At 55.3% G+C, this 16,833-nt stretch overlaps 1 protein-coding gene, 1 long non-coding RNA gene and 1 pseudogene across 7 annotated transcripts; 2 read left to right on the top strand and 1 right to left on the bottom strand.

The window, feature by feature from the left end:
• Positions 1–1,159: 1,159 nt before the first annotated feature.
• Positions 1,160–2,919, bottom strand: LOC130266649 (uncharacterized). Its single transcript, XR_008842934.1, has 3 exons — positions 2,428–2,919; positions 2,126–2,303; positions 1,160–1,762 (listed from the first exon to the last, which is right to left on the bottom strand). It is a non-coding gene; the product is annotated as an uncharacterized LOC130266649 (long non-coding RNA).
• A 1,508-nt stretch (positions 2,920–4,427) lies between these two features.
• Positions 4,428–13,345, top strand: LOC130266647 (zinc finger protein 664-like). 6 transcript variants are annotated; one of them, XR_008842933.1, is made up of 4 exons: positions 4,430–5,342; positions 6,128–6,206; positions 6,330–8,017; positions 8,652–13,345. XR_008842933.1 is itself a non-coding variant. In XM_056515925.1 (3 exons), exons 1-3 carry the CDS (start codon positions 5,151–5,153, stop codon positions 7,430–7,432), a joined length of 1,416 nt encoding a protein of 471 aa, XP_056371900.1. In that variant the 5' UTR covers positions 4,428–5,150; the 3' UTR covers positions 7,433–8,554. The 6 variants fall into 6 exon arrangements, 4 of the variants coding, with proteins under 4 accessions (XP_056371900.1, XP_056371898.1, XP_056371899.1 ...); XR_008842932.1 differs by having other exon boundaries at positions 4,430–5,393; XM_056515925.1 differs by lacking the exon at positions 8,652–13,345 and having other exon boundaries at positions 4,428–5,342; positions 6,128–6,248; positions 6,330–8,554.
• On the top strand, positions 12,740–16,363 carry LOC130266648 (cytochrome P450 4F3-like; annotated as a pseudogene).
• Positions 16,364–16,833: the final 470 nt, after the last annotated feature.

Here is a 16,833-nt window from a genome sequence, read left to right as displayed (position 1 = left end):
AACCCACTCACCCTTCAACAGCCCCATCTGGCCTGTGTGCAAATCTAATGGAGATTGGAGATTGACTGTGGACTATTGTGCATTGAATGAAGTGACTCCACCACTGAGCGCTGCCGTGCCGGATATGCTGGAGCTGCAGTATGAGTTGGAGTCCAAGGCAGCAAGGTGGTATGCCACCATTGACATCGCCAATGCGTTTTTCTTCATTCCTTTGGCGGCAGAGTGCAGTTTTTCCAAATTTCTAATAAATTGTATCTTCCTCTTGAATCTCCCCCATATTTAATTTGTTGTACCTTTGCCATTTTTGTCTTTTGCCCCCCAGATTCCCCAAAATAATAAATCCTTTTTATTCTATGCAAAAGACCTCCCTCTCCTCCTCGCCTCCTTCAGACGCAATCTGAAGCCAAAAGGCCATGGAGCAACAGCTCAAGCCACATCTCAGGCCTCCTGTTCCTGGAGTGTGACGCACTCTAGGCACAGGACCACAGTGGCAAAGTGAGTGCAGTTATGGCCGTTATGTCCTGCACCTGTGGCCCACCGGGGCCTGGCCTGGGCAGCAGCATTTTCCAGCGCTGGAGGGACTGAGAAAAGACTGAGCTGAGCTACCACCCACAGGAGAGACACTTTCTGAATTTATCATCTCTTCAGAGCAGTCAGAGGCTTTGTTGTTTGGTATTGTAAATTCTTTCTGCTGGGCAGTGCTTTGCCTCTTGAATAAACAAGTTTTTTTCAACTTCTCTCCGAGGAAATTTCTTCCTGAACTGGTTGGGGAAGGGGGTTGCTTGGGTTTGCTTCCTGGCGGGGCCCTTATGAGGTTTTCTCCCAAATTTGCCCTAAACCAGGACAGAAAAACAGCCAAATGCCTCATCATCTAATTAGTGACGTGCATGAATGGATGAACGAGATTCCCACAGTCTCTACCTCCTATCCAGTGAAACCACAGCCAAGGCAAGAGGCTTGGCAGAATCGGGGGGGAAAGAAGACCCTGCTGAGCCTGGTGCACACTCGGCAGTGGGGTGATCTCCTGCTGGCATTCTGGCCATTCATACCACTACTCTGGTCATTTTGGTGAGCAGACCTGGCCTCCTGGGTGAGGAGGGAAGGCCTCCCATGCTGGTGGCAGGCAGACCATGTGTGAGAGCCCAGTGGGTAGAGTGTTTCCCAGGCCTGGGTTCTGGTGCTGTCCCTGCTGAGTGCCAGAACGGCTCCTGGCAAGACCTGCCACACGTTCCTTCCCCTGCCCTCACCTCCCTGAACCACCAGTACCCACTGCAGTCCATGGTGACATCAGAGCTGTCTCCAGCCTGTTCAAAACGAGAGAGATCACAAACAGGCACAGGGTGTCCATGGTGACATCTCAAGTCTCTATGGGTTTCTGAAGAGCACATGAGGCCACAGTGACTCCATGGTGATGTGTCAGACTGCTTTCATCTTCCAAAGACTTGTGAGGTCCCAAGCCGTCACCAGAGGACAACAGAGGTGTCTCTACATGCCATGGAGCCCATTTGGCACAGGCACTCACTGAGGTTCCATGGTTACATCCCAGTCGCCTCTATGATCCTAAAGAACACTGAGGTCATGTGCAATCCCAAGGGCTCCGTGGTGACATTCCAGGAGTCTCTCATTTGCCAAACCACACTGACTTCACAGGCTGTCACAGGGTCTCAATGGCAATACCACAAGTGTCTCCAGGCTGCTAAGCAGCTGTGATATCACAGGCACTCACAGGTACTTTACAGTGACATTCCAAGGGTGTGGAAGGCTGCAAAAGAACCATGAGGTCACACACTGTTACAGGAATTCCACAGGGACATCCCAGGGGGCTCCAGGCTGCTAAAGAAGTGCTTTCCCACAGGCACTCAGAGGGGTTCCATTGTGACATGCCAGTGGTCACTATGCTCCTAAAGAACAGTGAGGTCATAGGCAGTGACAGCAGTTCTGTGCTGACATCCCACGTGTCTCCACCCTGTCAAAGAACTCTGATGTCACTGGCACTGACAAGGGCTCCATGGTGACATCCCAGGTTTCTATAAACTAGTAAAGAGCACTAAGGTCAAAAGCCCTCCCAAGGCTTCCATCCTCACACCCCAGAGGGAGACAGGTTTTTAAAGAGTCCTGAGCTCACCTGCACTCACAAGGCTTCCACGGTGACATCACAGGGCTCTCTGGGGTTTCTATGGAGCCAGGAGGTCCCTGGCAGTGACAGGCACTCCGTGGTCACATCCTAGAAGAATCTGGGCTGCTAAAGAGAGGTCAGGAGCAGTCACAGGTACTCCATGGTGTGAAAAGTAAGGTTCACTTTCCTAGTAAATTTCAAAACGTTTAATAAAAGAAAATAAGAGACAAAGAATAAAGCAAAAGGTTATAAAGGTCAGGTGCTTGACATTCAGCCAAGAGCACACACTAACTCAGAAATCACTTCCTTACCGTGCCCCGCTGCTCGCCCAGCACAGCCTCCTCCTCTCCCGTCGCCGCCCAGGGTCCCTCACGCTCGGCTGGCGGCGACGGGAAAAGCCCTTCCCGTGGTGCCCCGCGCCACCGCCGAGCCTGAGGGAGCCTGAGGGGCGGCGCGGGAAGCGAGGGGAAAACAGAAGGAAAAACAGAAATCAGAAAGAAAAGCCGGCATGGCGGTGGCGGAAAAGGGAGACTAACAACTACCGCACTCCCGTCTAAGACTCCTGCCCATTCCCGCACCTCCGCCTGCCGCGTCAAAAAATAAAACGCCCCGCACCAGAAACACAAAATTCCCTCCCCTCAGAGCGCAGAACCAAAGCAGAAAGCCGCCAAGGGCGCCCGGCCCTGCGCTGTCACAGCGGGCGGGGGAACCCGGGCCGGGCCGGTCGCTTCGGGCCGAGCTCTGGTGACAGCAGGGCCGAGACGACGCAGGCGGAGCGAAGGGAGGCAACAGAAAATATGAAGGAAAATAAATCTTAAAAAAAAAAAAGAAATCCGGTAGGTAGGGCCCGATGGTGAAAAGAACGGAGCACTATTCTGGGGGCTGGTGGCTCTCCGGGGCAGAGAAGCATCGAGCACCCAGCCCGAGCCGCCTGCGGCCGCTTTCATCAGAGCCCGGAGGCGGCCTCTTTTGCCCTCACTTTCCTCCTGAAGTAAAGGCTCCTCGAGTGAGTTATGAACTCCTGTGAGTTATGAACAAGGTTGTTAAAACGTTAAATGTAGTTACTTACAAATGTTACTGTTAGTTCTGGCAAAATGTGTAATGTGTATTCCCCAGTTCATTTCCCATCCAGTTGGTCGTGTATTCCCCAGTTCATTTCCCATCCCGTTTGTTGTATTCCTTGCCCCAGTTCGCCATTTCCGGTCCTGTCGCTTCTGTGTACTTGTTCCCTTCCCCCTTCTTCTGGTTAGGTTGCTGCTGTTCCCCGTCTGTCCTTCAAACTATTAGCCCAGCCAGTTATAGGCAAATCAGGAGACTCCCACGAGGCATGGCTCCGGGGCGGAAGTTCAGCCAAGACGACAAACCTCCAAAAGCAACAAGTAAGCACCAGATAAAAGACTATGAGTGGTACCAGTGAGTATGCCAAAACGTCTAGCTACTGGAAATAGTCTCCAACAGTCCACTAACACCTCAAAGGCAGTGCAGCAGAGTGACTCCCTAGACAACACGAGACAGCTGAGTTCCTGGGAACGCCCGCGAGGACGGAGCCCCCGACTCTGCAGCATCAGCGGCAGAATCATGTTGGAGCCTCCTCCTCAATGTTGGAACTGGCGGGAGCAGCAGTGGTGGGTCCCCTGCCATAGCTGTCCTAAAAAAGCTGTTCAATAAAGGCTTCAAAAGGGGGATCCGTCTCCTGGTCTTGTTTTTAACACCTCCCAGCTATTGCCAGATTCAGTCATCAGTACTTATCAAATATTCCTGTCCCAAACATTCCGCCGAGCAGGAAACCAGGCTAAGCTGTTCTATGTTCATTCTGTCACTTACGTCCACCTCAGCTGTGCAAGTCAAGCCGAGAGGAGAGGAAGATGCTAAGATCACTTTGAGAGGCTATGATTTTGAATAATGCATGAAGGCCTATGAATATGCAACAGGTTGATGCATTTATAGCAGTGTTTTCTGAGTTAGTGTGTGCTCTTGCCTAAATGTCAAGCACACGGCCTTTATAATTTTTTGCTTTACAGCTTGTCTCTTATTGTCTCTTATTAAACATTTTTAAATTTACTAGGAAAGTGAAACTCGTTTTTACAAGCAGGTAGTCTATTTATTATGACGACACTTCATTAAACTATGCCTTTTAAAAAGAAAGCTATATTTAAAAAAAAAAAATTTAATACTACGCATACAGTATTTATCTGAATATTAGCGAGAAGCCAATTCCATAATATGTATTTGGAACAGCAGCAGACCCGCAGCGCCTAGCGCTCCCCACTCCCACCCCACCTGCGTCACCCCCTCGCATCCAGCGACCCCCGGGAGCGGAATTTGGGCTCGGGGGGAGGGGCACGGCACGGACGGATCTGCACTGGGGGGCCCCGAGCCTCCTGCCCATCCCTGTGAAGCGCGGAAAAACACACAAAATAAGTTCCAAGAGTAGGAATGTATTTATTCAGCGCGAGGGACGTGGGGCATAGCTCCTCCAAAAACACGCACACCTTTGGCGACCTGCACCTCTCTTTTTATTCTCTACAAACTAGGATTGCACAATACACCTAATACATATTCATTGCCTGCCCCGCTTCATATTAAAATAATCCCAACGCATCTTTCCGGCAGCACACTGCTCCTTAAGATATAGAAAACAGTACTCCTCTTAGCTGAACTTTTCATCTTGTCTCCTTAAACATGATCTTTGTAGTCCTTTGGTCATCTTCCGGACTTTAATTCCAGTTTCCCTGGGTTCAGGGATCTAGAGAATCCCCCTTATCCTGTGGTGCCTTTGTCCTCGCATCCTGTTCGCCCACTCCAGCTCTTTATCTTATCCTGTAGCCTTGCTCTCCCCCTGTTCCTGTAAGCACCGTAAATTCCATCAAACATACGGTTTTGTCAGCCCCCTTCTAGTCAAAGCATTTCTCGAGGCTCGATTCCTAATTCTCAGTTTCTCTGTCTCCCCTGCAGGCTCAGGGGGTGCTGCCCCCTCCCCAACAGCCGCTGCTGCGGCGGCCCTGGGGCACAGCGGGTGGCAAAGGGGGGCGGGATGCGAGCGGGGGAGCAGCGGGAGGAAGAGGAGGAGAGAGGAAGGGGAGGAGAGAGGAAGGGGAGGAGCAGGAGCAGGAGGAGCAGGGAGAGGAGCAGCAGCCGCAGGCGGAGAATCGCGGTGTTCCAGTGCGAGCCCGCTGAGCCCGCAGCTCCGCTGGCCCCGGCAGCATCGCATTCCTGCATCCCGCGGGTGAGCGCGGAGGGAAGCTCGCCCCGGGGCTATCGCGGCAGCTCCGGCACGGTTGGTTGGGTTTTGGTGTTTTGGGGGATGGACGGTGGTGTTTGTGCCTCGCAGATTCGGGAATCGAGTCCCAAATATATTTGGGTGTCCCTGGGAGAGGTATTGTTTTATTGATATGAGGAGGGGATGTTTTCGGCTCTTGCAGGAATCCAAAGCTGAGCCGTAAATGCTTCTTGGGGGGATTTGGAGGGGCCCACATGGCGATCTCCCGGTCCCGATGGGGCGGGACATCGGTTTTGGGATCCCCGGGAGAGGCGTGGGATGAAAGGCGGGAGCCCCGGTGTGGGGAGAGGGGCGTCAGCAGAGCTGGGGGACCCCCGGCATCCTGGAGGGGAGGTGGAGCCGAGAGATGAGTGGGGTCCGGCCCCCCCCGAGCCTGGAAGTGCTGGTGGGGAGTGGGGGGAAGGCCTGAGTGCCTGCCCGGGGGGGGAGCCGAGTCAGGGCAGGATGAGCCCTGGGACCTCCGAAACACTCTCAGCATGCCTGAGCAGGACCCGGGAGAGGGGGGATCCCCATGAGCCACGGGCCCCCCAACAGCTCTGAGAACATGGACCCCCATAACCTCAAAGTGAGGACAGTGCAAATAGGGATCTCCTGGTAGAGTGTTTTTGGGCTCCTTCATGATTTTTGTAGCTCTTTATGGATACCAGGCACCCGGGGACTTCTTGAGTTGCACTCGAAGATCAGGACCTTCAAGGCACATGCATTCACGTTTAGTTTTTCCCCTAAACCAGGATTTTCCATTCCCAAGTCTTTTCCAGATGGAGGAGAAGGCTGTAAGGAAGAAGAAGATGCCCCGGGACAGCCAGGCAGGTGAGGAGGAAGTCACTGCCCCTTTTCCCCTCTGTCTCCTGGGTTTGGACTGGAGGGATCTCCTTCTCCATCCCTGTGGCACGGAGGCAAATCCCATCCTCTCCTTGTCCTTCCTTCCCTCAGATAAGGAGCTGAGGACAGAGACTATGGAGGACAAATCCCTGAAGCAGAACCTCGTGGAAGAGGCCTTTGGGAGCAGCTCCACAGCGCAGGAATCCAATGGGGAGGAAAAGCCCCGGAGATCCTGCATGAGGAGGGGCACAAAATCCAGCCCAGAATGGTCTCAGGTGGAAAAAGCCAGCCTGTGCCAGGAAGGCAGCCAGAGATCTGGCCAGAGCTCTGAGCTAGTGGTCCATGAGCAGCTTCATGAGTGCAAGAAGCCCCTCCAGTGCTTGGAATGTGGGAAGAGTTTCCGCACAAGCTCCCACCTGAACCGCCACCAGTTGATCCACACCGGGGAACGGCCCTATGTGTGTGGGAAATGTGGGAAGGGATTCAGAGACACCTCTGACCTGATCCGCCACCAGAGAGTGCACACTGGGGAACGGCCCTACGAGTGTGGGGAATGTGGGGAGGGATTCAGCGTCAGCTCCCACCTGATTGTCCACCAGAGGATCCACACTGGGGAACGGCCCTACGAGTGTGGGGAATGTGGGAAGAGCTTCAGACTGAGCTCCAGTTTGTCCCGCCACCAGATGATCCACACTGGTGAACGGCCCTACAAGTGTGGGGAATGTGGGATGGGCTTCAGGAAGAGCTCCCACCTCACCCGCCACCAGATGATCCACACTGGGGTACGACCCTATGTGTGTGGGGAATGTGGGAAGAGCTTCCGTGACAGCTCTGGCCTGATCATGCACCAGGCAATGCATGCTGGGGAATGCCCCTACAAGTGCTCAGAATGTGGGAAGAGCTTCAGCCAGAGATCCAACCTGATTGTCCACCAGAGGATCCACACTGGGGAGAAGCCCTATGAATGTTCTGAGTGTGGGAAGAGCTTCACCTTGAACTCCAACCTGGTTGTTCACCAGCGGATACATACCAGGGAGAAGCCCTATGAGTGTCCTGAGTGTGGGAAGAGCTTTCAGCAGAGATCCCATCTGCTCAAGCATCAGCAGATTCACACACAAGAGAGGCCCTTCCGCTGCCCCGAATGTGGGAAAGGCTTTAAGAAAAACTCCACGCTCGTCACCCACCAGCAGATCCACACTGGGGAGAGGTCCTAACAGTGTCCCCAGTGTGGGAAGAGCTTCTCCCAGGACTCTGCTGTGACCCAGCACCAACGGGGGCACCGGTAAGGGAAGCCCTGTGAGTGCCCCGCATGTGGGAAAAGCTTTGTGCGCTGCTCCAGCTCCATCCCCACTGGAGGACCAAGTTGGATGCTCCCCGTTGGGCAGAGCCTTGGTGATCCATGGTCCTGGTGATCCATGTTGGGAACACCTGGCTGGTGGTCTCCACAACTTCCTGGCTCTCCGTGGGCACCTGGACTCAGCAGGCCAAAAATCCATTGGGATGCAGACTGATGTCAGGAATTCATTTGGGACAGCGGGTTTTACTTTTCACCCCAAAAATTTTGCTTTTTGCATCCAGTCATTTTTTCTGGCAGCATCAAGGAATACTGGATGGCCCTTGAGGTCTTTACCAACCTAAACCATTCCATAATTTTACTTCTCTCTGGGCCACAGGCACCTTCCACAGCCAACAATGATGGACTGGGGCAGAAAACCAAGATTTTGGAGAGAATGGAGTGGAAAGGCCTCTAAAAAAGGTTCTTTCACTCACCCAAGCACATGCATACTCAGCATGGACAGGTAAATCCTTTTATTTTGGCCTTGATTTTATTTCATTTTTCTTCATTTCTTCACACAACATTAAAGTAACAATAAAGACCTTGCACTAAGACATGGACGGGGACATTGTGGGATGTGGATGGGGCATGGTGGGGACTGGGACATGGATATGGACATGGATATGGGTGTGGGTGCGGATATGGATATGGATATGGATATGGATATGGATATGGATATGGATATGGATATGGATATGGATGTGGGTGTGGGTGTGGACAGGCCTGTGGATAGAGATATTGGGCATGGAGAGTCACAGACACAGATGGTTACATAGAGGTTTATCCCATGGATGTGGACATGGGGGACAAGTGATGGCCTTTATCCCAATGTGAAAAACTTGGTTCACTTTCCTGGTAAATTTAAAAAAGTTTAATAAAAGACGATAAGAGACAAACAATGAAACAAAGGTTATAACGGCTGGGTGCATGACAGTCAGCCAAGGGCACATACTAACTAAGAAAACACTTTATTAAGAGCATGAACATGTTGCATATTCATAGATCTTCATGAATTATTCAAAATCACCCCCCACACTGTAAATCAACCTTTTTTTTTTCTTTTTTTTTTTCCTTTTTTTTTTCTTCTCTCTTTGTAGCTCCTTCCTTTCACCACGCTACCTGATAACACAGATCAGTAAATTCCTTTCCTGGAGTTCTGATGTTCATCACCCCTGTGTTCATCCAGAGAGGATAATCCAAGAATGTGAAGAATTTCCTAATTATCTTTTTACCATTCTCTGAGTTACTTACATGAACAAAAGTTTTTTACATCACTATGTTAGAGACCAAGAAAAGTAGATAATTATCACTCTGTTATTTCTAAGTTTTGTTCATAGCAGAACAAAAAACTATATTCACCCAGCAAAGTTTCCCAACATTATACATATAGCATTCATTTTAATATTTGTGAAAAGCCAATAATATAATATGTACTTATAACATCACACTTGCAGAGAAAGCTGTCAATCAAAAGTGGGGCCAGGATGAAACCTTGTTGTGATACAGGCCATCCCTTGGGGCTCTCTAAACAGGGGTGCAGAGGAGCCCCTTAGAGCTGTGCTGGCTGCAGCAGGGTGGGCAGCAAGGTCCCTGTGAGTGGGGCTCTGTGAGCTGGGAACTCTTCTGATTGCTGCACTCAGAGGGACCCTGCAGACACAGCAGTGTCACCAGAATGTCCCCAAAACTGCTCTGGTGGTGACAGGAATGTCACTGGGACCCCCTAGCACCCACATACAGCACAAATGGCTCTGGTGGGCACCCTGCAGAGACAGCAGAGTCACTGGGAACCCCAACCAGGGACTGTGCAGGGACAGCAGTGTCACTGGGACCCCCAAACAGGGACTGTGCAGGGACAGCAGAGTCACTGGGACCCCCAACCAGGGACTGTGCAGGGGCAGCAGTGTCACTGGGACTCCCAAACAGGGACCCTACAGGGACACAGTGTCACTGGGACCCCTCCTACCCCACCGGGTCTGTCACTGCTGTCACAACTACAGCACTCTTTACACCTCCCTGGAAGGAGGCTGTAATCAGATGGGGGCTGCTCTCTTCACCCAGGCAACCACTGACAGAACGAAAGGACACAAGCTAGGAAAAAATTCTTTACTGAAAGGGTGATTGGGCATTGGAAGGGGCTACTCAGAGAGGTGGTAGAGTCACCACTCCTGGAGGTTTATAAAAACAGATTGGATGTGGCACTCAGTGCCATGGTTTAGTTGATGAGGTGCTGTTAGGTCATAGGTGTGACTTTTTGATCTTAGAGGTCTTTTCCAACTCAGTTAATTCTGTGAACTGTGGTGCCACTGTGACTTTTCCTCTCCTGGAGGAGCCTCTTGCACAACAGCCCCTGGAGGAGGGGACAGGGACAGCTGTGTGCCACCCCCAGGACCAGCACCCTTGGAGGGGGGATGGGTCTGGGGTAGGGGGTGCCCAACTTATGATTGATGAACTGGGAGGTTGGGTGAGAGGGGGTGGAGTCTCATTTTAGGGCTTCTTGCAGACCCCCAGGGCATCCTCCCATCTGGGTCTGGAGGGGCCCAGAGCCAGCACACCCAGTACCCCCAGACCACCCCTCTTTCCCTGGGAAACATCCCCCAGAGATGCCAAATCCTGCTGGTATCTGGTGCAGCCAAGCTTTGGGTAGGCAAAGGGAAGCTCAGGGGGACAAGGGGACCAGAGGGGTTTATCCTGCTCCTGGTTCAGTGCCCAGTTCCAATGCCCAGCCCCAGTATCCAGCCTTAGTGTCCAGCCTCAGTGCCCAGTTCTGGTGTCCATTCCCAGTGTCCAGCCCCGGTGCTGATGTCCAGTGCCAGTGCCCAGTGCCTGTGTCCAGTCTCAGTGCCCATCCCAGCTGTGCAGTCCAACTGTCCAGTCCCCAGTGTCAGTGCCCAGTCGTGGTGTCCAGCCCCAGTGCCCAGCCCCAGTTCCAGTTCCCAGCCTCATTTCCCAGGCCTGATGCCATGATGCCAAGCACTTATCCAGGACAGTCCCACCCCAGTCCCAGACGGGTGCCAGCCCCGATACCAGCTGTGTGCCAGATGTGTGCCAGTGTCACCCCTGTCCTGGGGGACAAGGACAGCCATCAGCAGGGCCCAGGGCCGGGTAATGCCACGCCAGTCCTGGAGGGAGCTGAGGCTTTTAACCCTGAAACAGCAGCAAGAAGGAAGCAGTGATGGGGACAGTGATGGGGACAGTGACAATGACAGAACGAGGCAGCCATGCACAGCTTGGTGTGGGGCCTGGAGCATGACATGGGGCATGGTGTGGAGTGTGGTATGGGACATGGGACAGGGCATAGGACACAGGACATGGGACAGGGCACAAGGCACAGGACATGGGACATGACCCTGGAGCATGGCACAGGGCACAGTCAGCCGCAGCACCACCACCCTGAACCCCCTCCCACCAGCCCCACTGGGACACCCACCCCGTGGCAGAGGAGCTCAGTCAGGAGCTGCCCCTGCCTGATACTGAGGCCCCGAGGGGATCCCGGGGATGCTCACCCTGCACTGCCTGGCTCTCCAGGGTGCTGCAGACCCTGAGTGCCTGCCCCAGTGCCATGGTGGTGACAGGGGAGCCACCCCAGGGGACTCGAGGGTGTCCCTGGTGTCAGTCACAGAGTCCATGTGGTGTGGGGGACACCCGTGTGTATGCCAGGGGGTACAGGGGTAGCAGGAGGCAGGGGCATATGGGGAGAAGGGTAGGGATGGGGTTGAGGGGGGACAGACACCCAAAAATGCATCAAAGCCAGGGAGAGGGCACTCAAAATTGTGGGAAAGGACCAAAATCTGAACAATGCACATATAACTGGGGAAAGGACCCAAAATGGGGGAAAAAAAGCCAGAAAAAGAGGAAAGGACCCAAAACAGGTTAAAGGATCCAAAAGAGGCAGAAAATACCCAAATCAGGGAGAAAAGGCACAAAACCAGAGGTCAAACAGTCGTGGGGTGCTGTGGGGTGTCCCTGTCTGTGCCGGGACAGGCACAGATGCTCAGTGCAAGGAACAGCTACGGGAAAATCCTACGTGTGAAAAACGAGGTTCACTTTCCTGGTAAATTTTAAAAGGTTTAAGTAAAAGACAATAAGAGACAAAGAATAAAGCAAAAGTTTATAATGGCTCGATGTCCCCATTGTTTCTTTGCAGGTGCTTCCACCCCTGTCCCCACTGTTTCTGCAGGTGTCACCCACTGTCCCCTCACCATGCCGGTGTGTCCCAGCAACCAATTGTGCCAGGGCAGGGTGGGGAACTTGTTCAGCTGGTGACAGGTGGCCTGGAATCAGGTGACAACCAGCAGCGCATCCCAGAGCCACCGCAGGAGCAAGGGCCACCACGAAGGTGCCCAGGGCCACCTGCAGCCAGGGAACCCAGCGCGGCGGCCACCGCCCTGGAGCCACTCCTGGGGACAGGCTGGGGACAGAACAAGGGCCAGGTGGAGCGGTGTCACCCACGGGTCACGTGGTGGCCCCGCGCTGGTTGTCACCGCATCCAGCTTTTGTCCCAGTGCGTGTCCTGGTGGCAGCACGCTCTGACACGTCATGGTGGCAGCGTCCCCACGTGTGTCCTTGTGACATCGTGTCCCCGCCCTCCTCCCGTGTGTCCCCGTCTCCCTGCGTGTGTCCCTGTACTCCGTGTCCTCCTCAGTGTATCACTGTCCCCCAACCGTGTGTCCCTGTCCCCTCCGAGTGTCCCCATCCCCCTCTCCCCCGTGTGTCTCTGCTCCCTTCTGTGTGTCCCTGCCCCTCCCTGTGTCCTCTGCTTCTCAAACCCAGTGGGACCAAAGTCCCCGAGGTCCTGGGGCCGTGTCCCGTGGGATGTCCCCATGTCCCGTGGGATGTCCCCATGTCCCACAGGGTTTCTCCATGTCCCATAGTGTAATAAGTACATATTACATTATTGGCTTTTCGCAAATATTAAAATGAATGCTATATGTATAGTGTTGGAAAACTTTGCTTTGTGAATATAGTTTCTTTTTGTTCTGCTATTAACAAAACTTAGAAATAATAGTGTGAGGGGACATAAGGAATGACTGGGGTGGTGGCACTTGGGGGCCAGTGAGGACAGGGTGGTGGCACTGGCAAAGGGACAGTGAGGATAGAGTGGTGGCACCTGCAAGGGGACAGTGGGGATGGACACACAGGTCCCCAAGGCTGGCAGTGCCCTGAGGGCACATGTGTCCCCAAGCCCATGTGTGCCCCCAGTGATACAGATGTCCCCTGTTGTCCCCAGGGCCAGAGCACGGAGCAGGGTCTGCAGCCGGTGGACACCTTGGTGGCCCAGTACCGTCATGGCTGCCGCTGGTGGGGACTTCCCTGGCTGCCTGTCCTGCGCCTCTTCCATCCCAGCACCCTTCGGCCACTCCTCAGTGCCTCAGGTAGGACATGGGACACCAGATGGGTCCCCAGGGCCACCCATAGCTGTCACTGCCCCTGGCACAGAGACCTGGCAGTGCCCAGGCAGTGGCCACCAACCCAACCCCACAGGTCCCCAGAGGTGTCACCATGGCCAGGCCAAACGCCACACCAGAGTGGCCACCAACCTGTCCTTGAGGTTCCCTAAGGCCAGCCAAAGGGGTCACTGTGTCCAGCCTCTGGTTGTCCACAACCCCCATACTTTTTGTGGCCATGGGTGCTGGGAGAGGGTCCCCATTGTGGGTTAAGGGGTACAGACAGGGTGCCTCATCCCAGTGTCCCCACCCAGTGAATCCCTGCCCACCCCGTCCTTGTGAGTTGCAGCTTTCGTGGCCCCCAAGGATAAAACATTCTATGGCTTCCTCAAGCCCTGGCTTGGTAAGTGGAGGAGGTTGGGCGGGGACAGCACCTGCGGGTGTCACACAGGTGGGGACAGCAGCCCTGGGTGTTACGTGGGTAGAGACAGCAGCGCTGGGTGTCACACGGGTGGGGACAGCAGCTGGGTGCCCCCACTGGATCCAGGTGTCACAGGGGAGGACACAGCAAGTTTTGGGGACAGAACCCTTGGGCACCCACAGTGGATGCGGGTGTGTCACAAGGGCAGTGGGAGACAGGGACACCTCCAGGGTGTCCTGGGCCGACCCCGCTGTTCCCTCCTCAGGGGAGAGGCTGCTGCTGAGCAGCGGACAGCGCTGGGCTCGGCACCAGTGGCTCCTGACTCCTGCCTCCCACTGGGATGTTCTCTGGGCTTACCCGGGAATCTTCAACCAGAGCACCCGCGTGCTGCTCGTGAGAGATCCGAGAGTCCCCACTGCACCCCAAATCCTGACCTGCACCCCAAATCATAAGTGCTGCACCCTACATCCTGATTTCTGCCTCTAACTCTGACCTGCATCCCAAACCCTAAGTCCTACACCCAAAAATCTGTCCTGCACCCATTGCTGCACCCTGAGTCCTGTCCTGAACCCCAAATCGTAAGTGCTGCACCCAAAATTCTGACTTGCACCCCAAATCCTGACCTGCACTCCAAACTCTTACCCGCATCCCAAACTGAGTCCTGCACACAAAATTCTGTCCTGCATCCACTGCTGCACCCTGAGTCCTGTCCTGAACCCCAAATCTTGTCCTGTCCCATACCCCAAACCTGCCCCCAAACCCAACTCCACCCATCATTCATCATCACATCCCTGTCCCACACCCCCACCCCAATTCTTGCCCCTCTCCCACCCTGTCCCACCCCCCAATTTATGCCCTGCCCCCATCCCCTGTCCCTGTTCCCTCCCTGACCCCATCCATCCCCCCAAGCCAAGTGGGGGGCAGCAGGAGTGGCAGCTGCCAGGGGGCGGCTGGAGATGGAGGTGCTGCAGCCCCTGAGCCTCCTCACCCTGGACACGCTCCAGAAGTGCATCTTCAGCCGCGAGAGCCACTGCCAGGAGTGAGTGCCACCTGTCCTCACTGGGCATCCTGGGGGCCACAGTGACCTCACCATTGTCCCTGCTGGCCATCCTGGAGGCTGTGGTGACCCCACCATCGTCCCTGTTGGCCATCTGGTGTCTGTGGTGACTGCAAAGCCCCACCATAGTCCCCACTGGCCATCCTGTGGGCCATGTGACCCTGCCATTGTCCCCATTAGCCATTCTGGGTGCTCTGGTGACCCTGCCATGGTCCCTGTTGGCCATGCTGGTGGCCCCCATGGCCCTGGCATGGTCTCTGTTGGTCATGCTGGTGGCCCCAATGTCCCCACCACGGTCCCTGTTGGCCATGCTGGTGGCCCCCATGGCCACGCCGTGGTCTCTGTTGGTCATGCTGGTGGCCCCCATGGCCACGCCATGGTCTCTGTTGGTCATGCTGGTGGCCACAGTGTTCCCTCAGTGTCCCTGGTTCCCGCAGGCGGCCCAGCAAGTACATCCAGGCCATCCTGGAGCTGAGCTCGTTGGTGGTCTGGCGCACCTCTGGCCACTTCTCCACCCATGGTGGCTGTACAGGCTCTCCTCTGATGGCTGGTGCTTTGCCCGCGCCTGTGCCACCATCCACGCCTTCACCGCTGACGTGGTGCAGCACCGGCGCCATGCACTCGCCTGCCTGGGCCACCAGGCCTAGCTGGATGGCCACCTGCGATGCAGCATGGACTTCATCGACCTCCTGCTGCTCACCAAGGTGGGTGTGGGGTGGTGGCCAGGGGGACATGGAGGTGGTTGAGAGGGTGGTGGTGGCCATGGTAAGATGATGGTGGCCACAGAGTGGTGGCCATGGGGGATGGTGCTCAAGGGGATGGTGGTGGCCATGGAAGGATTGGCCACAGACCAGTGGCCGCAGGCAACAGTGGTGGCCATGGGCAGCATTGGCCATAGAGCTGGCAGCCAGTGGGGTGGTGGTGCCTGTAGGGTGGTGGCCATGGATGGGATTTGGCCATAGACCGGTGGTCCCAGGTGGCCCATGGCTCACCTTGCCCCCGCAGGATGAGGACGGCCACACCCTGTCGGATGAGGACATTGCAGGCCGAGGCTGACACCTTCATGTTTGAGGGTGAGCAAGAGCTCCCAGGTGCCACTGGGGCAGAGCCACTCCAGTGTCCCCTCACTCATCTGATGTCCCCACAAGCCACGACACTACGGCCAGTGGCCTGGCATGGCTCATCTATAACCTGGCTGGCCACCCTGAGCACCAAGAGCGGTGCCACCAAGAGGTCCAGGAGCTCCTGGCTGGCCGGGACACTCAGACATTAAATGATGAGATGTCCCCAGGGCCACCCCTGGCCGTGTGGCTGGGGAACACGGTGCCTGCTTGTCCCCAGGGAGGACCTGTCCCAGCTGCCCTTCACCACCATGTGCATCAAGGAGAGACTGCGGCTGCATCCTCCTGTCACTGCCATGTCCCAGTGCTGCACCGAGGACGTCCCCCTGCGTGACGGCCGTGTCATCCCCAAGGGTATGGCGTGGCCAGGGTGTCCCCAGTGTCACCACCCACTGCTGTCACCTGCTGTCCCTAAAGTGGCCATTCCCATCCCACCAGGGGTCACCTGCCTGATGAGTATCTACAGGACCCACCACAACCCAGAGCTCTGGCCCGAGCCTGAGGTAGTGCCACCCTACGATGTGTCCCTGTCACTATGGTGGTGACAGCTGTGTCCTCATGGTGTCACTGTCACCCCAGGTGTTCAATCCCCTGAGGTTCAGTCCAGAGAAGAGCAAAGGACTGTCACCCTTCATCCCCTTCTCTGCTGGCCCCAGGCACGTGGTGGGGGGGGGACAGGAGTGTCCCCAAGTGCCACCCCCATCCCTGCTGGGCCCACAGTGGGGTGACAGTGACAATGGGGATGTGGTGGCAGGAACTGCATCGGGCAGAGCTATGCCGTGGCTGAGATGAAGGTAGTGGTGGCACTGACACTGTCCTGGTTTGTGCTGCAGAGGGACACAGCGAGGCCACCCCCGCACCATAAGCCCGAGCTGATCCGGCAAGCCGAGGACGGGATCTGGCTGCTGCTGGAGCCACTGGTGGGAGTGGCCTGAGAGACATGGGTCACCAGAACATGGGGACATCCCGCCAGGCAGGTGTCACACCCAGGGGAGGAGCAGGGAATCAACGGTAGCATGAAGGGGATAGCATCGTGGTGGTGGTGGGGCTGTTTTGTCCTTGGTCATGGAACACTTCATGGCCTGGATGTGTCCACCCATGGACTTGTCCCCTAGGCCGCTTGTCACCATCCATGACTATACACCTCCATGTCACCATCCATGGCCACATTCCCCCATGTCACCATCTATGTCTCTGACCCCCCCAAGCCTGATATGTCCATCCACAGCCCTGCCCATATCCATATCCAAGTCCATGTCTATGTCCATATCCATGTCCCAGTCCACACCATGTCCC

This window comes from Oenanthe melanoleuca, unplaced genomic scaffold, assembly GCF_029582105.1.
Source record: "Oenanthe melanoleuca isolate GR-GAL-2019-014 unplaced genomic scaffold, OMel1.0 S124, whole genome shotgun sequence".
Classification (NCBI taxonomy): Eukaryota; Metazoa; Chordata; class Aves; order Passeriformes; family Muscicapidae; genus Oenanthe; species Oenanthe melanoleuca.
This window is presented reverse-complemented; position numbering and strand designations above follow the sequence as displayed.